General features: G+C 51.9%; 1 protein-coding gene across 1 annotated transcript in view; it reads left to right on the top strand.

The window, feature by feature from the left end:
• Arhgef17 (Rho guanine nucleotide exchange factor 17) overlaps positions 1–25,262 on the top strand; it is a 57,249-nt gene extending 31,987 nt beyond the window's left edge. The window contains exons 2-21 of the mRNA XM_034500431.2: positions 4,195–4,272; positions 9,086–9,268; positions 10,830–10,946; positions 11,140–11,232; positions 11,397–11,573; positions 11,869–11,919; positions 12,175–12,284; positions 12,389–12,474; positions 12,902–13,020; positions 13,336–13,549; positions 14,044–14,117; positions 14,566–14,765; positions 14,945–15,246; positions 15,655–15,904; positions 16,155–16,241; positions 16,574–16,641; positions 16,880–17,028; positions 17,822–17,996; positions 18,076–18,345; positions 21,230–25,262. Of these exons, the coding sequence (XP_034356322.1) occupies positions 4,195–4,272; positions 9,086–9,268; positions 10,830–10,946; positions 11,140–11,232; positions 11,397–11,573; positions 11,869–11,919; positions 12,175–12,284; positions 12,389–12,474; positions 12,902–13,020; positions 13,336–13,549; positions 14,044–14,117; positions 14,566–14,765; positions 14,945–15,246; positions 15,655–15,904; positions 16,155–16,241; positions 16,574–16,641; positions 16,880–17,028; positions 17,822–17,996; positions 18,076–18,345; positions 21,230–21,426 (3,000 nt within the window). The 3' untranslated portion in view covers positions 21,427–25,262. The remainder of the gene's footprint in view (positions 1–4,194; positions 4,273–9,085; positions 9,269–10,829; positions 10,947–11,139; positions 11,233–11,396; positions 11,574–11,868; positions 11,920–12,174; positions 12,285–12,388; positions 12,475–12,901; positions 13,021–13,335; positions 13,550–14,043; positions 14,118–14,565; positions 14,766–14,944; positions 15,247–15,654; positions 15,905–16,154; positions 16,242–16,573; positions 16,642–16,879; positions 17,029–17,821; positions 17,997–18,075; positions 18,346–21,229) is intronic.
• Positions 25,263–25,514: the final 252 nt, after the last annotated feature.

Raw genomic sequence — 25,514 nt, 5'->3', positions numbered from 1 at the left:
GCTGCGCCCTCACCGACGCTGCTACTAACGCCGCCACCACCACAGCGGCGGGGCTGAGGCCCCCGAGGAGCGCGGGTGGGAGGGGTCCCTCCGACTCTGCGCAGTACCCGCCCCGGCGGCAGGCCGGCCGCATGCTTCAGATGGTGAAGACCCTGGCCCAGTTCACCATCGCGCTGGAAGACATGCGCGATCTGGGCCCGGCCGCCGCCTCCGGGGAGTCCGCCGGGGGCGGGGGCGGGGGCTCTGACACCGCGGAGGACCCGGGGGAGGCCCAGGTACCGGGAGGGGGAGGGGCAGCCGGGAACTTGGGTCTTGGCCTAGGATGCCGCAGACCCAGGAGATGGGGGAAGCGCGGGCAGATGCTGGAGAACAGGGCCTGGAACTTGGATCAGGCACCAGGATTCTGCCTGACTGTCAACGCCGGGCTTAGGGACAGCTGACCTCAGATGAAGCCAGAGGTTGATGAGCTTCTTCCCCATAGCCAACTAGCATGGCCAACTCTGCGCTGGTCAGATTGGCAGGGCACTATAAAGATCAAGGCTCAGAACAGTACTCTCTTGTCAAATGGGTCAGGTGAAAGAAAGCAAATTTGTTCCTGGGACACCTTGGGGTCCAGGAAAGCCAGATTTCCAACCTCCCTCAGGGTTGATGGGCCCCAGCTGTGTGTATGTACTGAGGGTAGCCAGAACTGCCACTTTGCCACTGGGACCATGGGGCCTAGAGATGTCGTGCTGTGGTGCTGTAGGAAAGGTGGTGTCCCCATTCCTGCCCCCAGCGGCCTTTCTGGAGACTGGAGGAGGCAGGGACCAGAGATGCTGCCTTGATTTGTGTTTGTCTGGGCCCTGACTCTGTTCCATGCTCTGGGCACAATGGGGACTAGGTCTAATCCGGGTACTGTACTGTGTTGTGCATCTGTGTCTCCAGTGCTCCAGGAGTCTGGGCAGGAGGACCTACCTCGCAGCTGGATAAGTAGGCTTCATTTTTGTCTTGATGTGGGGCATCTGGCCTTCATGGTCTCTCTGTGTGTGTTTTTCTTCACGCTTGGTACATAAGGGTCTCCTCGGTCTTTGGGTTTAATGACAGGAGAGTTCCCCTTACCAAGTTCCTGCTGTGTCTACCTTCCCACAGGTCCCCTTGGTCCCAATGCCAGGGGCCTGTCTGTGGCTGTTGAAGGGTAAGGGGATCCTGAGGGAAGCAGGCTGAAGGGCTGGCCAGCCTGGAACAGGTGGGCCTGCCGATCTGGTTGACAGCTGCTTTGTCCCTCCATCTCCTGCTTCCTCTGTCCCCCACCCCCCTGCACTGCTCCCGTGTCTGGACACGTGCAGAGGGTGCTCCATGCAGTAACAAGGAGCTGGCCTTGTTTTCTGTGCTTTACCTGACAGCTGAATGACAACCCACTGTGCTTTGCAGCAGGGAGGAGGCTGGGAGAGGGGGCATTGCAGCGTCAGCTCCCTTTGCCACCCTAGCCTCCCGGCCAGCAGGCCCAGTGCCAGCCCTCTCTCTCAGGAAACTTCTGACCATGACCCAGGTTGGGGATGGCTGGCCAGTGAGTGTGGGCAGGGACAGTAGTGTTGAGGCCCCAAGCTTGGTCTGGCTGTCCTATTGTTCAGAAAACTTGCAATGAAGTCTCAGGGAAGTGGAATGAGAAGGGACAGTTAGGGTCGCTGTGCGTGTGGACACCTCCCTGTTACCCATTGCCAAGCGTGGAGCTTGTATGGTACCAGGAACAAAGGGTTTTTATTCCATTTCATGAAGGAGTATGGCAGCAGGGCCACCAAAGTCACATGGCCAGGAAGAGCAGAGCTGGGGAGGTCTGTGGCCTGAGGTCCCTGATAATGGGACCCTAGGGCTCTGCGTGAGGTGTCTGTCACTGACCACATGATCTTGGGCAAGGCTTGTCACTTCTCTGACTTGACTCATCTGTGCAGTGGGTGACACCTGGGTCTTGAACCTTGAACATGCTTGTGAGGTATGGGGCTGTTCTGGGGGCTGCCAGCACAGGCAGGAGCGGACATGAGAGACCCAAAGTTGCTTTAAGTTTTTAAGGGCTCCAGAAGCACCCAGTATAAATAGCCTACTCCTAGTTGGGGTCTCTGAGGTAGAGCCTGAGGAACACAGCTCAGCACAGAGCTTGCAGAAGTGGAGTAAGTTGGCCTCCTCTGTCCCAAGGAGAGATAGCACCTGTGTCTCACTAGAGCTCAGAGTGGGAGCCCACTTCTGAGTGTGCCTCCTTGTCAGCTATTGGGGGACCAGGCTGATCCCCCCCAGTTCCAGGGTCAGAGGAACAGCAGCACATGAGGTAAGCTTACCATAGCCTGCAGAGTGAGAAGTAAACTGGTCACGGTAGCCTGTGGCTTCTGCACTAGAGAGACCGAGGAATTCTGGGCTATATACTGAGCTACAGAGTAAGGCCTTGTCCCAACAAGCAAACATATACTAATAGAGTGTAATACTGAGCAGTCCAGGGACTGTGGGCAGAGCAGTGGTCCGGCAGGTCCCCTCACTGAAGCTCTGCAGTAAGGGATGTCAAGACAAGAACTGGGGGTGCCCAAGCATAAGCATCCATTCCAGAATTTCCACACAGAGAGTCTTGAATATGCAGGCCTTGATGGCTGGAGTCCCAGGCATGGCCCAGACAAATGCGTAGGCCCCACACCTTGCCTAGGGCCAGTATAGAGACCCAGGTGTCAGTATGGGGTCCTGGAGTGGAGTCCTTGCCAGGATATAGGCTGGTGGGATGGGTGCTGTCTGGGAGGATTTCCTGGATAAGGTTGGGGTCTGTGGAAGTTGGCAGCAGGTGACATTCCCAAGCTAGTTTCTAACAAAGTCTTAGGGACAGGGACCCAGTGCCTTATGATGTGGGTGCAGATGCCGAGCAACCCTCAAGGGACTCTTGGGTCCTGTATATGTAAGCATCAGTGGTTCCCCTGTTCTGAGATAGGCTGAGGTTGTAGCTCGGTGAGTACAGGGCTTGCCTAGCATGTGCACCTTGTTCTACAGCAGTGCATAAGCCAGACGTAAGTACTTGTAACCCCTAACACTAGGAAAGTCTCCACAGCCCGGTCTATAGAAGACCCTGCCTCAGAAGGAGGAGGAGGGCTGGTGAAATGGTTTGAAGGGTAAACATGAAGGCCTGTGCTTACACTCCCAGAGTTGTAAAAGCTGGACATAGTAGTATGCATCTGTGACCCCATCAGTGTCTCTGTGACCTCATCAGCGTGTCTGTGACCTCATCAGTGTGCATCTGTGATCCCATCAGTATGTCTGTGACCTCATCGGTGTGTGTGATCTCATCAGTGTGCGTCTCGTCTATGACCCCATCAGTGTGTGTCTGTAACCCCATCAGTGTGTGTCTGTGACCTCAGTGCTAGAGAGCAGAGACAGATATCTGAGCTCCTTGGCCAACCAGACTAGCTGAAACAGTGAGCTCCAGGTTCAATGAGTAACTCTGCGTTAAAAAATAAATAAATAAAATAAAATAATGTGAAGAGCAATAGAAGAAAATACTTCATTGACCTCTTATGTCCACACATACTGCCTTGGTGAGTGAACCTGAACACGTGCACACGCGTGCGTGCACACACAGAGAGACACACACAGAGACACACAGACTAGGAGTGCCTGGAGCCGGGCCTGGTTTAAGTAGAGCTTTGTAGTATTTTATCTGAGACCTGGGACCCAGCCTTGTCAGAACCCTGATGCTTCCAGCACAAACTTTACTTCCCTCAGCCGCAATTTCTTCTATAGCAGGAAGCGACAGCGTCTACTCTGAGGGATGCTGTGACACACAGCCAGGTCAAACATGTCCCATGTCCTCATAGCAGCAAGCTGGAACTTGGTGTGTTCAGAGTAAGTCTCTAGAGTGGGTGTAGCCCAGAGGCATCTTCCTTTGTAAATAAGAGAGTTTATTGTTGTTGGTTTTGTCTTTGTCCAGAACCTGTCTGGGTAGGAGAGCAGGGATCCACTAGGAAGGGTGTGTTTGAGACTCAGGGCCGCATTCCCAGCAGGGAATGCCTGAGCGAAGGTCTGGCAGAATGGAGGTCCAGGATGCTTTGGGAAACTGGGGAACAGGAAGCTGGCCCGGGAAAGGAGCAGATGGGCTCTCTCTGTGTGCAGGTGTGCTTGAATGTAGCTGAAGGTGACAGAGACTAAGAGGAACAAAGGGCCACTCACCTTCTACTTCTGTCCCCGCAGGACATGAGGAAGCACGTGACCATGACCCTGCTGGACACAGAGCAATCGTATGTGGAGTCACTACGTACCCTAATGCAGGTGAGGCCATGGCCGAGGCCTGAGAGCAACCTCCCCGTGTGGGCAGCAGACAGGTGGGGACTGAGAGCAAAGAGCTGTGACCCTGGGTGTGGCCACCCGTGCAGGGTTGGTGAGACTAGAGGGTCCAGGTGGAGTGGGAGTCCCTACCCTAGAGTTACCACCTCCCCTCAGCAGTCCTGGACCCAGTTTTGAGCTGCGCACCTTTTCCCCTTTCTGTGACTAGAATCAAATGCTAAGTATGTGCTCAGGACATACGGGAAGCCCAAGGATGCAGGAAAGAAGAGCCTCCGAGTGGATGGAGCCTCTAGAGCAGTGGTCCTCGACCTTTCCAATGCTGTGACCCTTTAATACAGCCTCATGTTGTGGTGACCCCCCAACCATAAAATTACTTTGCTGCTACTTCATAACTAATATTGCTGCTGTTATGAATCGTAGCATAAATATATAATATGCAGAATATCTGATATGGGATCTTTGTGGGGGTCATGACTCACAGATTGAAAACCACTGCTGTAGAGCATGGGAGGTGCCTGACCGCTGTGCCATCAGGGAAAGCTCCCCAGAGAAGGTGCAGTGGGGATGGTTCTGTTCTGCAGAGGGCATGCACATTTAGGGAGCTATGTGGTGTGGAGTATGAGGGGTTAGTTCTTGGGTGATGTTGTGGGAGCCAGCAAGGGTCATGCCATGGGGTCCTTGAATCCCAGGAGAGGGATTTGGACCACAGTGGGTTTCTGGAGGGTCATCAGAGGGTTTTGAGACAGGTAGGCATGTGGTTGGACTTGTGCTTTGGGAAGTCTGCATGACTACTGGGTGGCAGAAGAAGAAGCGGGACCACGGCCACAGGGCTTCAGTAAGGAGACAAACCATGGGAAGGAAAAGGGCGGGGAGAGACACTTAGGAGGTAAGCTGCTCAGGTCGAGGGTGGGGATTCCAGGAACTGTGGGGAGTGTGTGTGAGGTGGGAAGACAGGTCTATGCCTGGGCCCCTGGCCTGGGAGAGGTGGAGCACAGATGGAGAGGGTGCATCTGTGGCAGGATTATGGGCAGAGGCCAGAGCCTGGGTGTGCGTGCTGAAATGGGGCCCACAAACACACTGAAAATGAGCTTATTCAAACCGCCACAGCTCAGGGGGAAGCAGACCCCAGGAAATATCCAGAAACACTCACCATTCCTTCTTCCCCCTCCTCCCCTTCCACATATCTACACAGAGCCCTTCTGTAGACCAAACCCTATTCTCTGAGCAGTGCAGGGGTCTCCATTCAGCAGTGAGCCTGAGGGACATGAGTCTTTTCCCTGGAACTCATGGGCTATTATTCAGGAGAGTCGCCCTCACCAGCTGGATAGGTCACACTGTCACCACCAGAAGTGGCTGGCGTGGTGACACAGAATTCAAGGGTGTGGACATATATGGGTAGTACTCCACTAGAAAAGGAGGGTGATTCCAACACACGCAGGACGACACGGTGCTAAGTGAAGTGAGCCAGCACAAACAGCCAGTACTGGATGGCTTGTGTTCAAGGTGCTGCAGTAGCTAAGCTTTCAGAGATAGAAGGTGGAATGGTGGTGGCGGGGGCCCCAGGGAGGCTGGGGCTGGGGAAGGGTGAGGTGGAGAGTTAGTGTTCAGTAGTCCAGAGTTTTCAGCTGGGAGATGAGGTTGGCATTTACACAACAGTGTGGATGTGTGTGTGCTAATCTGAACACTTAAAACTGATTAAAGTGGGGCTAGGAATGTAACTCAACAGAGTACTTATCTAGCATGCAAGAAACCCTGGATTTGATTCCCAGGCCTGCATAAGCCAGGTTTGGTGGTACACACCTATAATCCCAGCACTCAAGAGGCAGAGGCAAGAGGATCGAAAATACAAGGTTATCTTTGACTAATGGATAGTCCAAGGGAGGTCATGAGGTCGTGTTTCAAAAACATAAAAGAAACTAGTTAAAGTGACAAATGATAGAAGAAACACATTGCCTCTGGTTTTATCAAAATATCCAATGAGCTAAGAACATAGAATAAGGACGTCCTGTCGTGTGGGCTCAGGGAATGTGACTCTGGGTTTGGGGTGCCCAGCAGAGACCTGAGGGGTGGGTAGGATTTTAGCAGAGAGCCTGTTGAGGGGAACAGGTAGAGGACACAGCAGAAGCAAAGATCAAGACAGTGGAGAAGCCACCGTCACCACCAGAAGTGGCTGCCAAGGAGAAAGGCAAGAAGCCAGGCAAGGTCTAGGGTCTCTTCTGGCACAAGGAAACCTGAGGAGGGATCCCCAAGATGTCAGACAAGAAGAGAGTAATCATGCAAGAACCCATGGCCATCCCCTGGTGAGAGCTGGAGGCAGTACAGTCTGACAGACAGACAGGCAGGCAGGCAGGCAGGCAGGCAGGCAGGCAGGCAGGCAGGCAGGCAGGCAGGCAGGCAGGCAGGCTGGCTGGCTGGCTGGCTGGCTGGCTGGCTTTGAGTTGCTTGTTCCCTACTGGGGACAGGAGTTTGAGTCTCTTCACTTCTTGGTTTTGCTGGCAAAATGAGGCTGTTCATGTATTTTCCCAAAGGGAAGATGGAAAGATGGAGATGTTGCCTCTCATGCCTGTCAGCAGGGAGGAGGAGACGTGGGACACAGAGCAGGCCGGCCTGGAATCAGAATCCTCTGGGCTCTGTGAGGCAAGCAGGCCTGGAGTTGAAGGCACAAAATTGAGATTTCTGGGTGGAAGGGGAGAGGTAGAGGTGAGCAGAAGAACCCAAGGGCTGGGGTACCGCAGCCCAGGAGTGTGAACGGGAGGCCGCTCTCTCCAGGGTCCTGGAGCCTGGCTCTAGTGCTTTAACTTGGCTGCACTTCTTGGTCAACTGTGTAACCTGGAACAGATCGTGGACCCAGTTGTGCCTCACCTGCCCTGACTGTAGAGCAGGGGTGGGGGGGTGGGGGGTGGGGATCATGATATCACCTGTCCCAAGTGCGTATCTTAAGAGAGATGCCCGTAGCATCTCACATACTGCCTGTTTGTGTGTGTGTGTGTGTGTGTGTGTATGTGTGTGTGTGTGTTGGTGTGTATGTGTGTTGGTGTGTATATATATGTGTGTGTTGCTGTTTGTGTGTGTGTGTGTGCTGGTGTGTGTGTGCATGTGTTTGTATGTGTGTGTGTCCATGTGTGTGCATGTGTATGTATGCGCATGTGTTGCTTGTGTGCGCTGCTGTTTGTGTATGTGTTTGTGTGTATGTGTGTTGGTATGTATATATGTGTGTGTTGCTGTTTGTGTGTGTGTGTGTGTGTGGTGGTATGTATATGTGTGTATTGCTGTTTGTATGTGTATGTGTGTATCAGCTCAGATAAAAACAAACAAAGGAATCACATACCAAGGGCGGCAGTCAGGAGGTGGGATTTGAACCCAGGCCATAACTCTATACCCTTTTCCTGGATTTCACCCCTCTATTCTCCTGCTTCCAGAGTTCTTATTCCCTCCTGGCATACTGTAGAATTGCTTGTTTATTTCTTCCATGGCTTATGTGCCTCCCCCCCACCCCCAGCTTCTGGCTCTCTGGTGTGCGGCTTCATGGCTCCTACTGTGTGCCTGCACCTCTGCCGGGTGACCCAGAGGTGAATGCTGTCACTTTTGCTCTGAGAGAAACCCCAGATCCTGACCGGTCAAGGTTCTGGCTCGTACTGGCCAGAGAGCCCTGTATAAGGAGGCCAGCTGCTAGAAGTCACCCTGAGCGTTTTCAGATTCTTCAGCCAGCCAAGATTATTCTGTTCAGCTTTGACTTTTTCAAGTTTATTTTACAAAACAAGCCAGATTTTTTAAAATGTTTAATATAAATGTTATTTTACAAATGTAACATCACATATGTCTTTCAAAAACCCCTTCATTTTTTTGGCTTGCAGTTGCATCATAGGCCAGTAGAGGGGGATCTTGCCATGCAAATGCCAGTGGAGGGGCTTGCTGTTCGTGCTTAAAAATCACCACTAAATGTACATTTGTGGTGAAAAACAGAAAATCTAGTCACAGACTGCCCAGGAAATGCAAAAACTTTTAAACTAGTCTTTAGTACAGGCCGCCAGTAGTTTCAGAGATAGCTTCCAGTGCCCTGCCTACCACTACTTTAATGTAAAACCCAAGAAGGCTTTCTCACTTCAATAAATTCCGAGTTTATTGTATAGTAGGTAACATATCATAATTTAATTGGCTTCAGTTTTTTTCCCCTAGAAGGTAACTAAAAATAACCGTATATCTTAGATATACCACAGTTGGTGAAGTGTGGTTTTGTTTTTTGTGTTTCATTTGACTAGATATAAACTCTGTTAGATCTTTTCTTTGGCTAGTTTTTTTGAGAGAAGATCTCACTATGTAGCCCAGGCTGGCCTTAAACTTGTGGTAATCCTCCTACCTCAGTCTTCTGAGTACTGAGATTACAGGTGTATGCCATTGTGTTTATCTTTTGGGTCTTCTTATTCGTTGCTGTCTTCTATCTCTTAAAACAGTGCTGCAAACTCAGTAAATATTTATTAAGTTAACAAGGTGGAGCTGTCTCCCAGAGAGCGTCCCACTCTCCCCGTCTTCTTGCTTCCCTCCCTCCAAGTTCTTTTCATGAGTCTATCGTGCTTTCCCTGTGCTCCTTCTCATCCTTTGACAAAGCCCTGAGCGAGACATATGACAGGTAGCATTTGGGGACAGAGTCTTCCTCCCACTGCTGAGCTTCTGGTCTAACCAGAAAGGCACAGTGACAAGTCACTGAGCTGCAGGCCCAGGTGATTCCCTGTGCAGAGACCTGTGCAGGTGAGGTGAGGGTACGCTGGAGGAAGATGGACTGACCCTGTGCGTCCTCCAGGGCTATATGCAGCCACTGAAGCAGCCAGAGAACTCGTTGCTGTGTGACCCATCTCTGGTGGACGAGATCTTCGACCAGATCCCCGAGCTGCTGGAGCACCACGAGCAGTTCCTAGAGCAGGTGCGCCACTGCGTGCAGACGTGGCACGCCCAGCAGAAGGTGGGAGCCCTGCTCGTCCAGTCGGTGAGTGCCCCTGCTGCGGGGACTGCAGCCGTAGACCTTGACTGGGACATGGATGGGGGAGCTGGCACTGCTGCTAACCAGGACCCCACGTTCATTGGGGGTCCTTGACATTGGAGGTGTGACATTGATGCTCACCGCATTCTGGCTCCTTTTTTAATAACCATAGTTCATACCCTCTGGTGCTTTTTGCATGCTGGGCATTATCCTGCATAGTATATATCCTAGGGCATGGCCTTGCCTGTCATCTGCCACATACTCGTCGTCCCACGAACCACAGCATCCCATGAGCTTCTCAAGGTCCTTCAGAGCTGGCTCAGAATTCCAAAAGAACCACAAAAGCAAAGTTAAAACAAAAACAAGCAAACAAAAAACAACCCCAAAACAAACAAACAAAGCTGGGCGGTGGTCATACACATGTTTAATCCCATTACTTGGGAGGCAGAGGCAGGTGGATCTCTGTGAGTTTGAGGCCAGCCTGGTCTACAGAAGGAGTTCTAAGACAGCCAGGGCTACACAGAGAAACTGTGTCTCAAAAAAAAAACAAAAACAAAACCCTACAAACAAAATATTTCATTTTATTAAAATCCCTGCAAACATACTGTAAGTTTAATTATATTTGAAAATTTTTTAAGTTACATTTTTGAATTCCCAAGAATTCTTGACAATGACTGAACTCAAAGTGTTAACTTAGAGCCACATAGTTACAAAAGCAAAACTGTAGATCCAGAAAATTCCATGAGCCAAAAAGAAGAAATGGTCCACATAGCAAGTTTAAAGCCAGTCAGGGATACATAGTGAAACTGTGTCTTAAAAATAAAAAGTCCTCTCTCCTTTGGGCTGTGAGCTTGTTTAAATGTGGGTAATACAAGGTGGAGTGGACCCTTACCCTACAGAGGGAGTTAGTTAGAGTGGACCCTTACCCTACAGAGGGATTTAGTTTGTTCTTGTTGCTTAGAAACTGGTGCCACCAGGTAGGATTAAGTGTTGTTGCCCTCACCCTCTGTCACTTAAGCTCAACCTCTGTATGGACCTGGATGCTATCTGTGGGCTCACCAGGGGCTCAAACCAGGGCAGGCCCTTCCAAGACAGTTGTCCTCCCTCGTCTACTTGGGCTCAGCCACATCCTTCAGAGACAGGAACACTTGGCACCTTAGAGAATCAGGGACTCCAAGACCTGTATCTTAGCCTGTCCTTGGTGCAGTTGAGACAAGAACCCAGTTGTCCTCCTTTGAAGGAAAGCCACCTGACCGAGCACCTACCACCAGCCGACCAGCAGGATTAGCCACCAGCGTGTACCCTGTCCTGAGCCAGGCTTCATTCTGCCAGGAGAGAGCCCCTAAGTCAGGCAGCAAGCACAGTCCATAAAAGCAGGCTGCGGCTCAGTGCCAGGAGTGTTTGGTTGGGCTGAGAGGGGTGTTCCTCCTGGAGGACAGAACTGCACAGGCAGAGTCCCAGAAGCTAGAATGGGTCACTCCTACTCAGGTTACATAGACGGAGGCTAGGACAGGGTGACGTGGGTGAGGGACACCTCAGCCTGCCTAACCTGCCTCCTCACCCACAGTTCTCCAAAGACGTCCTGGTGAACATCTATTCAGCCTATATCGATAACTTCCTTAATGCAAAGGATGCTGTGCGTGTAGCTAAGGAGGCCAGGCCAGCCTTTCTCAAGTTCTTGGAGGTACGTGGACTGGGGTGGGGTGAAGAACCTCACATCAGGCTAGCACTGGGCATCCCAGGAGCTCGTGACCAGAACCCTGTGCTGCTAGCAAGTGTGTCAGCTTCTGCCCTTGGGCTCACCTGGAGGGACGTGGTGAGGAGTGTGTCGAGTCGTTCCTCACATGGGAACCCCTCCACTCTGCCTTGGGTTTCAGCAAAGCATGCGTGAGAACAAGGAAAAGCAGGCGCTGTCCGACCTCATGATCAAGCCTGTGCAGAGAATCCCACGCTATGAGCTGCTGGTGAAGGTAGGCATGGGGCTGGTTGGACCGGGAGACGTGGAGTGTGAGCATGTCTGTTCCCAGACTCCCGGCAGGAAAGAAAGTCCTCCTTGATGCCTATACCTTAGTTTCTTGTGCTCTAGCAGTCAGTGCCTCAAGGGCAGCTAAGCAGGTCCCCATTCCCACCCCAGGACCTTCTGAAGCACACACCAGAAGACCATCCAGACCACCCACTGCTGCTCGATGCTCAGAGGAACATTAAGCAGGTGGCTGAACGCATCAACAAGGGCGTGCGGAGTGCTGAGGAGGCTGAGCGGCATGCCCGCGTGCTGCAGGAGATCGAAGCCCACATCGAGGGCATGGAGGATGTACGTGCCCCACCCTGCCATGCCCCATCCTGTGCCTGACTGTATCTGCGTCTGTCACCCGGGTTGTGGCCATCCACATCCAGGTCTGTGGTCTGCTTGCTTCTGTGACCACAGTGCCCCACCCTTCTGTGTCCTCCTCCTCCTCTGTCTGACCTTGTGTCCCTGCCTGGCAGCACAGAAGAGAAGACAGGATGTTGTTCTGGCTGACCTCGTTCATAGAGTGGCCAACTGATCACTGCAGGGTTAATGGATTAATAACTAGTTCTTAAGACCCCTTGTTTCTCCTACCCAACAGCTCCAGGCCCCCCTGCGGCGGTTCCTGAGGCAGGAGATGGTTACTGAAGTGGTAAGTGGTCTTCCATTCGCTGCTTCCCCCATGTACTGTCAACCCACCCAAGTTCACTCTCTAGTGCCTGCTACCCTCGGGTTCCTGTTCCCCAACCACCACTACAGTGGGAGCCCTGCACAAATCCTGACTTCACATAAATGGGGAAGAGCCCTTACCCCTTCCTTGGACTCGCAGTCCCTGTGGGCACATGGTAATATAGGTCGGCCTCTAGACTGTGCACACTCAGCCTGAATGCCACTTTGGACCCTACAGAAGGCAATTGGAGGCAAGAAGGACCGATCCCTCTTCCTGTTCACAGACCTCCTTGTCTGCACCACCCTGAAACGGAAGTCGGGCTCCCTGCGGCGCAGTTCCATGAGCCTGTGAGTGGCCAGGGTGGGGCTGGGTGGTGCAGGCAGGAGAGCCATTGATCTGTTGTGGGCTCTACTCCCTGCCCCAGCCAGAGCACCCCATTGGCTACCCACAGGTACACAGCAGCCAGTGTCATTGATACGGCCAGCAAATACAAGATGCTGTGGAAGCTGCCCCTGGAAGACACAGACATCATCAAGGGTGAGGCTGGCCTGAGTCTGTCAGAGACGGGTGCTGGTGTTGGTTTCCTCGGAGTCTTGCTGCCCGATTTTTCTGCTTTGTGACTGATTTTTTTATCCCATATGAGAGACTGGTTTTGAAGAACTGTGTTAGTTTCCATGCAACCAGATGCACATATCCATGCAAACCACCTTCTGGTGCCCTAGCAAGTTCTCCAAGAGTTGGTCGTTCTGTGCCATGTGGCTCTAAACCAGGCCCAGTCCCTTCCTCCCAAGCCTGTTTTTTTCTGAAAGCTGCCTGTTGACCTTGTTTCTGAGAGCTTGGGTCTGGAAGCTCTCCTTTTGCCAGACCCATCCCTCCTGTGTCCAGCTGAAGGCTGCGCGGTAAGGGAGGTGTGTCTGTCCAAGCTTGACCTTATGTGTCCATGGCTTTCCTCTGTCCTCACCAGGGGCATCTCAAGCCACCAATCGGGAGACCATCCAGAAGGCCATCAGCCGCCTGGATGAGGACCTGGCCACCCTGAGCCAAATGAGCAAGCTGTCCGAGAGCCTCGGCTTCCCCCACCAGGTCTGTGCCCTGAGCTAAGGCCGTGTTGGCTGGGACCTCCCCTGACCTTGTCTGAGGGAGAGACAGTCTTAGCTTTTGCCTGAGGGAGCAGTTGGTCCTGTCACTTAGCTGAAGAGGAAAATTATAGTCTTGCTCCCACTTAAGGGAAGTGACAGGCCTGGGGTCTGAGGGAGGAGACATCTGAAGGGGAGAGAGGCCAGCACTGTCTGTGGCAGAAGGAGGCTCCCTTCCATTGTCTGAGGGGAGAGATAGGTCCCTTCAGCAGGTGCCCATGTGGTAAGACCTTGGCCTGAGCCCTGGGCTCTTTTCCCACAGAGTCTGGATGATGCATTGAAGGATCTCTCAGCCGCCATGCACCGGGACCTGTCAGAAAAGCAGGCGCTGTGCTATTCCCTTGCCTTCCCACCCACCAAGCTGGAGCTGTGTGCCACCCGACCCGAGGGCACCGACTCCTACATCTTTGAATTTCCCCACCCCGATGCCCGCTTGGGCTTTGAGCAGGCCTTTGATGAGGCCAAGAGGAAGCTGGGTGAGCTAGGGTTCATGCTGGTGTCTTCTCTCACAGTCCCTGGGCAGTCCTGACTGTAGAAGCCAGAACTCTGTGAACTGGCCTCCTGTCCTCCAGCAGCTGATAGGAGGTTGATCTGAGACTTCCACAGTGAAACAGCAGGCTGTGCGTTAGCTCTGGCTCCCAGTTTCTCCCTGGTAGGGAAGGCACTCCTGGAGAGTCATTTTAGGACAGGGACCCCAGCATAGGCCTGAACCACTAAGACCTTCCTTTTCTTCAGTATAGACTCAGCTGCATTCTGGAAGTTATTAAGTCTATAGCTTTGAGATCCAGGGCCCCTCATTGTACAGAGAAGAACTCTGAGGCCAAACACAAACGGAGTGATCCATGGTCTCGTTCTAGCAAAGCTGGCACCAGGCCCTCCCTAGCGAGACGGGGTGGGTTGGGAGCAGAGCCAGAGTGAAGTGGGTGCTAAGCAGGGTGTATCTCCTTTTGCCCTGTCTCCCCTACTACAGCATCCAGTAAAAGCTGTCTAGACCCTGAGTTCCTGAAGGCCATCCCTATCATGAAAACTCGCAGTGGCATGCAGGTGCGTGTGTGCGCGCGTGGGGGCGTGTAGATGTGTCTATTCAAAGCTACGCGTGTAGGAGTTTTTGTTCTGTGTACCATCTCACATATGTACTTTAAACATTGTGATTGCTCCCCGTGTCTGAGTATATACGCGTGCACATGGCGTGTGTAACGTGTATAGGCGTGTGCATATTAACAAACGCTGTAGATTTGAAGTCTAGTTCATACACCTGTATGAGTTTTCATACCTAACCAATAGAACCAGTATCACATATTAATTCAGTGCATACATTCATGGTCCTATTCGTAGTACATGTAGGTGTACATACAGGCTTGGATGACTTTTGTATCAGGCATTGTGCATTTAACATGAAGCATGGTATCGAGACATATGCAAACCTGACGCCCCTCCAGTACTGACACAATTCTAACATTCATCTTTCCCTGTCCATTGGGGTTTCCCACAGTTTTCGTGTGCTGCCCCCACCTTCAGCAGCTGCCCAGAGCCGGCGCCAGAGGTGTGGGTGTGCAACAGTGATGGCTACGTAGGTCAGGTGTGCCTGCTAAGCTTGAGGGCGGAACCAGACGTGGAGGCCTGCATCGCTGTTTGCTCTGCCCGCATTCTCTGTATTGGAGCGGTGCCAGGCCTGCAACCACGCTGCCCGCGGTAAGGCCCTGGTGTTGAGCCTACGAGGCCACTAGCCTTTGGTCCAGTACACACAAAATGTTGACCCGGGGGCGATGGGCGGGGCCGGGAGGTGGGCTGTCCGTGGGCGGGGTCGGATTAGGGTGCTATCTCGGGCGCCTCCTAGTGGCATCTCTTGTTCCTTTTTCCTTTGTCTCTAGAGAGCAGCCAGAGCCCTTGAGGAACCCCCCAGAGACCACACTGGAGTCCACTGGGCCAGAGCTAGATGTTGAGGCCACAGCTGAGGAGGAAGCAGTGACACTGGCTGAGCCAGGGCCTCAGCCATGCCTACACATTTCCATCTCAGGATCTGGCCTGGAGATGGATCCAGGCCCTGCCAAGGGTGACCCCCAGCCCGAGTTGGTGCCCTTTGACAGCGACTCTGACGATGAATCTTCACCCAGCCCCTCCGGGACACTACAGAGCCAAGCCAGCCAATCTACCATTTCCTCCAGCTTTGGCAGTGAGTGTGGGTGGGAATCGAGGACAGTGAGTGAGGAGACACCAAGGAGGCAAAGGCTGGAGTTGGTTCACTGGGTGTTAGTGTCTACCAAGTGGGGGACAGGGGCATGAAGACTCAGGAGGCAGCGAGACAGATGTATCGGGTCCTGGAGACCCTGGAGTACAGTTAAGGAAGATGGGTACTGGGTAGAGCGGCTAGTCCCTCCATCTTGGCCTGGCTGGACTTAAGATAGCCAGGCAAGGACTAGGAACCTGTAGTGAGTGCTGAGAGTGAGCAGGGGAAAGGCCTTAGCAGATACAGGGACCAGGGTAGGAGGGATGTGGTCAGGAGGGACACACTGAGACCTAGAAAGATGTCAGCTCACTGCCCGGTGGAGGGGAATAGGGATAGAGATCTTTGTCCCCTCAGATGAAGAGACCCCAAGCTCCAAGGAGGCCACTGCAGAGACAACCAGCTCTGAGGAAGAGCAAGAGCCTGGCTTCCTGTCACTCTCTGGCTCCTTTGGGCCAAGCGGTCCCTGTGGTGCCAGCCCAATGGATGGAAGGGCCCTTCGCCGATCCAGCCGTGGATCCTTCACAAGGGGCAGCCTTGAGGACCTGTTGAGCGTGGACCCTGAGGCCTACCAGAGTTCCGTGTGGCTGGGCACTGAGGATGGCTGGTAGGGACAGGGGAGTCCTAAAGCAAAAGTTAGGGGATGGAGGGTGGGTCTAGTCTCGGGGGTCCTGCTAGCTGAGGATACCAGAGGGCCTGAAACTTGAGAGAACTAGTGTCAGTATGTGACACAGAGAACCTGTGTCAGTATCTGGTAGAGGGGAGGTGGAGGCAAGAGACAGTGGAGCCAGGTGAAGGGATGACACCCGGGGCTGGTAGATCTGACCACTTATCACAGACGCTCCCCTAACCCACAGTGTCCACGTCTACCAGTCCTCTGATAGCATCCGTGATCGCAGGAACAGCATGAAGCTCCAGCACGCTGCATCCGTGACCTGCATCCTGTAAGGCCCCGGGTTGTCCTTCCCACCCAGAGTCTTCTTGGCCAGCACATAGGCCGCCTCTGTTCTTCTGCTCCAGCTCTGCTGGCCCCCCTTTTCTGAGGAAGATGCAGGACAGAGGCCTAGACCAAGGCCGGCTGTGCATCTTCCAAACTGTTAGCATGGTGTGTCAGTGTGGCTCCTCGGCCTCAGGTTCCCCCAACTTTGATGATAGAGAATAAAAATAAAATGGTGATTAATCTCTTAGGAGCCAGAGCCGTTGTACCCGTGATATCCTTGGCCTCAGGATGCCCGTTTCAGCCTCAGGAAGTATCTCATTATTTCCTTTTTCTCAGGTATCTGAATAACCAGGTGTTTGTGTCTTTGGCCAATGGAGAACTTGTAGTCTACCAAAGGGAAGCAGGTACGCACCGCACACACCTGCCCTCAGCCCTTGGTGGTAACTGAGCCATCGCTTAGGTAAACGGGAATGTGAGCCATAGGCTCAGACATATATGAGGCTCTGGGCGACGCCTAGGGCTCCGTATCTTCTCTTATAAATGGGAGGGAGCAGCTGCATCTCTTAGGGAAGACTGAGACATAAATTCGGGAATGCACTGAAATTTTTGTTTTATGTTTTCTTCAACCCCTTCCTTCTCCAGGACGTTTCTGGGATCCCCAGAACTTCAAATCAATGACCCTGGGTTCTCAGGGGAGCCCCATTACCAAGATGGTGTCTGTGGGTGGACGGCTGTGGTGTGGCTGCCAGAACCGGGTCCTTGTCCTGAGCCCTGACACATTGCAGCTGGAGGTAGCAGGGGTGGGGGACAGAATTGGTGATTTGGGGTGAGCTGGGATCACAGGAAAGGGAGATAAGACCAGAGGGACAGAGAAGCGTCCAGCCTAGGTGTTAAGACCTTTCACTGAGCCCTGTCTCTCACCAGGCCAGTCCCTACTGGTCTGTGACCCTCATTTCTATTCCAGCTAGTGAGGAAGACAGCAAGTTCCCATAAACGTTAGGATTCCTCAGTTATGTTCCTGCTGTGCCCTCGCTGTGCAATATTGGGGTCCTGTGAGACAGAGGCTCCTTCTTGGTGTCAGCATTCCTATAAGCCTCTGGTCTTTAGTCCTGCTTTGTTTACATGCAGACCATAGGCTTCCAGTCTGGGAAGAACCTAGAGGCAACAGGTTTCCTTGGGTTTCATCGACTGAGTTGAAGGTTAAAGCCTGGGGTCAGGCCCTGGTTCTGTGACTAGTCCAGTATGTGACCATGGGCCTTCTTAGGGTATGACTTTCCTCCTAGACTAACACTTCCCCATCTATCCAGAGAGAGACCAGTGACTGGCCTAACACCCACACAAGCTTTAGTCACTCAAATGTCATAGGGAAAGGGCACCCCTTTTTACATCTGGAGGATTAAGTGGGCAAGCTTTGAAATTGATCAACCAGACCCAGGACCAAGACTGCCTTGGCTCTCAATCCGGGCAGGTATCTAGAGAAGTTTGTGGGGAGCTATGTGTGGGATGGGCAAGGATGGGGCTCAGGTAGGAGGACCTTGGGCAGCTTTGCCAATACCGCCTGGTCTCTGCCCTCCTTCCCTACAGCACACATTCTATGTGGGACAGGATTCCAGCCGAAGTGTGGCTTGCATGGTCGACTCCAGCCTGGGTGTGTGGGTGACCTTGAAAGGTAGTGCCCATGTTTGTCTCTATCATCCAGACACCTTTGAGCAGCTGGCGGAGGTAGATGTCACCCCTCCTGTGCACAAGATGCTGGCAGGTACTGACTTCCCTCTCCCATCCTGGGGGAGGCCTTGGCAGGGTCAGCCAAAGGCTCAAGGATGCTGCTTTCCCCCTAGGCTCAGACGCCATCATCCGGCAGCACAAGGCAGCCTGCCTAAGAATCACAGCGCTGTTGGTGTGTGCAGAGCTGCTGTGGGTGGGCACCAGTGCTGGGGTTGTGCTGACTATACCCACCTCTCCAAGCACCGTCAGCTGCCCACGAGCACCTCTCAGCCCGGCTGGCCTATGCCAGGGCCACACTGGCCATGTCCGCTTCCTGGCTGCAGTCCAGCTGCCTGACGGCTTCAACCTTCTCTGTTCAACCCCACCACCTCCCCCAGACACAGGTGGGTCTGCACGTTCTACTCCCATCCAGGGGCTCTGCCAGGGGAGGCTTTAGGAGGGTGGAGAAGCAGAGAGCTAGAAGTGAAGCCTGTTACAAGAAATAGGTTGCAGAGCCCTCCAATGAAACTGTGTGGGCACTCTTGTGTGTGTGTGTGTGTGTGTGTGTGTGTGTGTGTGTGTGTGTGTGTGTGCTGAGTGCATGCATGCCTGTGTATGAAATTGTTCAGGAAAATGTCACAGGAGTCAGGAAGCCAGCTGTAAGCTAATCAGGGGCAGATATTCATGGAAAATATATCCTGTTGTGTGTGTTCCTTAAATGTATCAGGAAGTAAACCAGAGCTAGAAATGAGGGATAGGCTGGAAATGTACTCGGAAGTGATGTCCAGACCAGGAAGTAGAAAGAGCACCAGAAAAGAGGATAGAGAATGGACAGGAAGTAGGATTAGAAGGGGAAACAATAGGAAAGTGTGGTTCTTCTCGGAGGTCACGATGCTTTTATAGGACAAGAAGCCTTGTTCCCCAGAGGAAGTGATAGAATCAGGAGACTGTAGAGCCTAACGTGGGCCCTGTGTGGATCTAGAGAGAAAAGGGATCAAGCGCACTTAGGCACTACATAGCAACAGCTCATGTTCTGAGAGCTGTGTGTTCAGATGACTTCACTGCTGTGTGTACGTCATAGATCACTGACAGACACCTAGATGGGGTAAGCCCACAGGGCTGTGCTATGTGATACATACACACACACACACACACACACGTATCAGGTCAAGCCTGCTGCTCCTAGAGCTGTGATGAGTACAGCACAAGGTTAAATCATGGACCAGAGGACACAATGCAGTAAAGAGCGGCAGGAAGCCCACGCTAGACCAGGCTGCTGCCAGTACGCCCTGCATGGTGTTTACAGTAAGGTTTTTTGTTTGGTTGTTTGGTTGGTTTTGTTTTTGTTTTTTGAGACAGAGTTTCTCTGTGTAGACCTGACTGTCTTGGAACTCACTCTGTAGACCAGGGTGGCCTGGAACTCAGAAGTCCAGCTGTCTCTGCATCCCAAGTGCTGGGAGCAAAGGCGTGCGCCACCACCACCTGGCAAATTTTGGTCGTCTATGAAAGCAACTGCTCTTAACTGCTGAGGCATCTCTAGATCTTCCTCCTCTTCTTCTCCTCCCCCTTGTCTTCTTTTCCTTCTCCCCCTCCTCCTCCTCTCCTTTTTCTTCTTCTTCCTCCTCTTCCTCTTCCTCCTTCTCCTCCTCCTTTTCTAAAAATAGTTCAGGATCTTTGACTGAACCATGAGCTCATCCGTTAGGCTGGGCTGAGTGGCCAGTGAGCCCCTGGCTCCTCCTGTCTCTGCCTCCACAACACTGGACTTATAGACACATGCCCACTGCACTCGGGGCTTTTATATGGGTGCTGGGGACATGAACTGTCCCCAGCCACCACAGTCTTTCTAATCAGGAATGACATTAATTTCTTAGCCACTTTCATCTTTATTACTGCTGCACATATAAGGTCCTCTTTATGGTAACTACACAATGGATTTTGACCAATGAGACTGAAAAATCCTCATCGCCTAGGGAAGCTGTGGCCATCTTACTGGCAATGAGTCACACCACTTACATGTCGGGGTATAAACAGACCTACTGTGCAACCAGGCACTTAAAAGTGTAGCACATTCACTTATGTGCAGAGCATCTGTTGTGTGTAATAAATATGTTGCTGATTTGTTTATTTTCTTTTTATCTTTTCTGGACTTTTGTTTTTGTTTGGGAATTGATCCAGAGAAATGTGCATGCAAAGACTTTTTCCTACACCATGAATATGCTAAGCTTTTTTAGCTGAGTATACACCTACTACTTAGAATGCTTATTAGAGGCTGGAGAGATGGCTCATCGCTTAAGAGCACTTGCTACTCTTTCAGGCGTCCTGAGTTTAATTCCCAGCACCCACATGGGGGCTCACAACTATTTATAACGAGTTCTGATGCTGCCTTCTGGTATGCAGGAGCACATGCAGATAGAGCATCATACACATAAAAATAATCAGTTTAAAAAAAAAAAGAAAAAAAGAAAGTTTATTAGCCAGGTGCTGTTGGCACATGCCTTTGCTCCCAGCACTCAGGAGGAATCTGATCTGGAGGCCAGCCTGGTCTACAGAGTGAGTTTAGGACAGTCAAAGCTACACAGAGAGAACCTGTCTCAAAAAAAGGAAAAAAAAAAAAAAAAAAAGGCCAAAGTTCAGTTCCCACCACTCAAATCAGATGGCTCTCCAGTACACACACACACACACACACACACACAAATAAGATATATCTATAAAAATTATTTTAAAAAAATAATACTGTAGATCCATGCAGCAGGCAGTGGTGATGTACACCTTTAGTCCCAGACTCAGGAGGCAGAAGCTGAGGGATCTTTGGGAGTGAAAGGTCAGCCTGGTCTACAGAGCAAGTTCCAGGACAGCCAGGCCTACACAGAGAAACCCTGTCTTAAACCTCACCCCCATCTCCCCAAAACTAAAAGCTGAGGGTTGTGACATAGAGCATTAGTCCCAGCATTCAGGAGGCTGAGGCAGGTGGAACTCTGCAAGCTCCAGGCCAGCCAGGACTACATAGGGAGATCCTGTTTCAAAACAAACAAACAAAACCAGATTGATCAAGGAAGACATCCATCCAGTGTAGACATGTGTGTGCACCCCCACACACATAGGCATAAGAAGTGTGACTGGCAAGTAAGTAGACTTTTTCAATATGAAAATTCTTGGTTAACAGGAAGTAGGACTCCCCCACAGGAAGTGTGTGTCTTATGATCTTCTGGGATGTAGAAGTTCAAACAGTGATAGGACACGAAGCTACAAGTTGGCTCAGGCTGACCTATCTCTCTTTTTGTTCCCCAGGCCCTGAGAAGCTGCCATCCCTGGATCATCGGGACTCCCCTCGGCGCCGAGGCCCTGCCTCACCCAGGCCTAAAATGTTGGTCATCAGTGGTGGTGATGGCTCTGAGGACTTCCGACTCAGCAGCGGCGGTGGCAGCAGCAGCGAGACTGTGGGCCGAGACGACAGCACAAACCACCTGCTCCTGTGGAGGGTGTGAGCCTGCCCTCTGTAGCCCAGGACTCACCTGTCCGCCTGCCCTCAGCCTGCCTGTCTCTTCCCAGGCCACATGCAGACTTGAGCAGAGTGTCCAAGCAGGGGCATGCCACGTGGACTCTGTCTCATCTTTGTGGAAGCATCCTGGTAGAACGCCACCAGCTAGGTCGAGGCCTCTCTTACCCACTGACTACCCTAATGCTCCTCTTTGGGAGCAGGGTGGAGATGTGAGGGCTGCCCAGGACCTCTGTCCCTGAAGCTTCTACCAAAGACACAGCCGGGCCTGGACCCCACAGGGCTGGGGAGGCCATGTGCAATATGTGGAGAGCTCTCTGGGGCAGTGCGAAGGCTAAGGGGCAGCACCCTTTCCTGTGTACAGTATTTATGTTACTTTTTAGATGAATACTTTCCAAAGCACTTATTTATGCAGTGACCTGGGGCAGGACATGATGTGAGGAAAAGACAGGAAGATAAAAGCCTGTTCCTGCCTGAGAGGCCACCCTGGAACCCTAACCAAGCTGTCCTGGAAGGACCAATGCCCATCCGTTACACACACACACACACACACACACACACACACACTCACACACACTCACACACACTCACTTTCACCCCGAGTGTTCAGAGCACCAAGACATAAACTCTCTTAACATAAACTCCAGCCCTCCCTGATGGGGCTGCTCATCCTAATCCAGAAGCAAAGTTGGCTCAGTTACTCTCACTGGGGGCTTCCCGGGGTTTAGCATTTCCAAGGTGAGGTTCCTTAATGTGGGAACATTGGTAGGTCTGGGACAGGGCTCTCAGGTAAGAGAAAAGGGCCTTCAGTCCTCACCGCTGGCTCAAGCCCCAGCTCCTGCCTCCCCACGTCTCATGCACTGGCACGATGGTCACCTTGTGGGTGGACCTATGAGTCCCCTCTGACCACTGAATCAAGTCCCTCTCTGAACACCCACCCTGCCAAGGGCAGCCCCTTCAGGAAGGACACCCCACCCCCACCTCCCAGAGTTGAGGGGCTAGACATAACCTTTTCAACTGAGAAGGTTATCCCTCACCCTCACCGCCAGGCTGCAGGGAGCCACCCTGACCCTCAGCCCCTTGCTTCAGCTACAACTCCAAAGGTCTGGTTTCAGATAGGGTTTGTTTGTTCTGTTTGATTTTGTTTTTCTTTGGGGTGGGTGGGTCATTGTGGTCTTAGATGATGTTTCTCTTGCTACCAAACAGCCATGTATTAACTCTCCTCAGATGATGAAATTTAAAGAGTCAATAAATAGAAACACCAAATGATGGCTCCCCCCTGGCCTTGGGCCATCATGGCCTCCTGCCAGCTGTCTCCCCAAGGACGAGGACTTCCTGACTCTAACTCACTTGGGCCAAAGGGAGGAGATAAAGAAGTCCTGGGGTAATGGGGTTGACACTGACTTGCTGCGTTGTCACGGGTAGACTGCCCCTGTCTGGGCTTCAGTCTCCTCATTAGAAGAACCGAGGAATTTTGAATGTTAGAATTCCTTACAGCTCATATGCATATCAACAGTGCATCAGTCTAGCGCTTCTAAGTCAGCTTCTAAGTCAGTCTAGGTTTGGGCTCGGAAGTCTGCCGCAGACATGCAGCCAGGGCAGCAGAGTTCCTGTCTGTGGCTCCTCTGGAGCAGAACTGCCACCCAAGTCTGGCTGATTCTGGTCCAAAGACGTGTCATTAAATTAGACTGCAAAGAATTTAAGTGCCCAGCAACATGGAGCCACTCTCTAGGGACAAAAAGCCCCTCGCACCATGGTGTCCCCATGGGACTTGAAGTGGCCTTCACAACAAAGGACAGGTATGACTCATCTCTGATTGGTTCATCCCAAATAACTGCCTTAACAATTAAGTTTCTTGGGCTAGAACAATAGCTTAGTGGTTAAGGGCACCGACTGCTGCTCTTCGAGAGGACCCAGGTTCAATCCCAGCAGCTCACAATCGTCTGTAACTCCAATCCCAAGGGATCAAATGTCCTCTTCTGGCCTCCAGGGATACTGCATGCATATGGCCACAAACATCCATGCAGGTAAAATACCCATACACACAAAATAATACATTCTCAACAAAAAATATGCTGTTTTTGCACTGAATGCATAGTTCAGCTGACAGGATGTATGCTTGGCATGTGGGAAAACTGAAGCAAGGTGTTATTAAGTTCAAAACCAGCTTAGACCAGGTATGATGGTATGTGCCTATAATCCTAGCACTTGGGAGTCACTGGTCAGTGCATCTCTGAATGAATTCAAAGTCAACCTGGTCTACCTGGCATGTTCTAGGTAAGCCAGTGCTGCGTGGTGCATTTCAAAACAAAATGGTCTACATGGTAAGACACATACAAGAAAAAGGGAGAAAGTGTAGGTGTGCGCTTTATTAACTCGCATCCCTCAGGGATCTGCTGGGTCTTCAACATCACAGGACGTGTATAGGACATCTTGCTAACAGCATTTTTGTGAGGATATGGTTGTGCTTGTGTGGAATTCAGGATGAAATGGAAGGAACACAGGCTTTGCATGGAACAGCTTCTGTTTCGAATCTTGACTGATACCAGCCTGAGTTATTTCCTTCTCAGTAATGGGCTCTGATAATCTCTTCTCCCCAACAGGATGGTTGGCTAGTGCATATAGTTCTTGGAATGCAAAGAGGTCCATTCTGGCCCTTAAATCTAAAGGGTGTCCGTGATTGGAGACCTGAGCTGGCAATCAGAGCCCAGTGGTCTTGATGTTGAAGGCCCACCTCAGGCTCCTCCTCCCTGCCACTAGTCCAGTTAATTTGCATTTCTGTCAGTAGCTGTCACCCTCAGTGCTTCAGCCATTTCTGCCCCTCCAGGATTTCTGCCCTCCACAGAATCCCAAAGCAGACTTCACGTTCAGGACTAGATACACAGGGCTGGTCTGCACCATCCTCCCAGTAAGTGCCTCACTGGGAATAGGGCTGACACATTGCACTACCACTGAGAAGACCGCCTGCCAGGGCATGGGCTGGCCTGAGGACAGGTGCCTCATCAGGCACTCGGCCTGGGCCAGGCACTCGGCCTGGGTCAGGCACTCGGCCTGTGCCAGTTTGTTGTGAGTAGGGTGGTCCTGAGGGGACAGGCCTCAGGCTCATCCCCAAGGGAGGCTCGTGGAAAAATTACAGCCTGGGCTGTTCATTATATTCTCTGGGGGCGCCTGTGCCAATTAAATTAAAGGCCAATTAAAACCTTAGCTAGGACCCAGGTACCAGTATTTTTATGGGAAGCCACTGATACATAACACTTGTATGAGAAAGTACACAGTGTACAGCTCAGTGGATGTATATAAAGGCCAAGAGGCGTCCGTCACCCCAACAGCTCTCCTTATACTCATGGCCACCCAGGCTTGAGATACCATGGGGTGTGGTTTTCCCAGACAGCATCGAGAACTGCCTTAAAGGGCATGATCGTGGGTGAGAGGAAGCAGGACCAGGGTTTGCTGTGAAGCAGGAACATGCAAGGAGGGGTGTAGCATGCAGCGGGGGTGTAACATGCAAGGAGGGGTGTAGCATGCAGCGGGGGTGTAGCATGCAAGGAGGGGTGTAGCATGCAGCGGGGGTGTAACATGCAAGGAGGGGTGTAGCATGCAGCAGGGGTGTAACATGCAAGGAGGGGCGTAAGACCCTGATGTGGACGGCCCATTGTTACAGACAGAAGGAGAGAAGGCTGAAGAAGCTAGGATGAATGCTCTGAGGGCAGGGTATGGCCTCTGCTTCATCCCTAAGCCTCCTTACTATAGCACTCACCATACAATAAGTGCTCAATAAATGTTGAATTCATGTTTAATGAAATAAACGTTGGAGAAGCCAGTTGAGACACAGCTGTATGTCTTTTTTTTGCTTTTTGAGACAATGTCTGTAGCTGAGGATGACCTTGAACTTCTGATCCTCCTGCCTTGAATCCTGGGATTAGACATGAGTGCCACCACAACTGGTTTTATTTAATGCTGGAATCAAACCCAGGGCAGTGATCATGCCAGGCAAGCATTCTACCTCTGAGATACATCTCTGAGCTGTAGGTCTTACACACTGGGAACAGTAAACCCAGCTTCCTTTGGCTGCTTGCT

This window comes from Arvicanthis niloticus, chromosome 1 (genome assembly GCF_011762505.2).
Source record: "Arvicanthis niloticus isolate mArvNil1 chromosome 1, mArvNil1.pat.X, whole genome shotgun sequence".
Taxonomy (NCBI): domain Eukaryota; kingdom Metazoa; phylum Chordata; class Mammalia; order Rodentia; family Muridae; genus Arvicanthis; species Arvicanthis niloticus.
The sequence above is the reverse complement of the archived record's forward strand: the minus strand, read 5'-3'. Positions and strand labels throughout refer to the sequence as shown.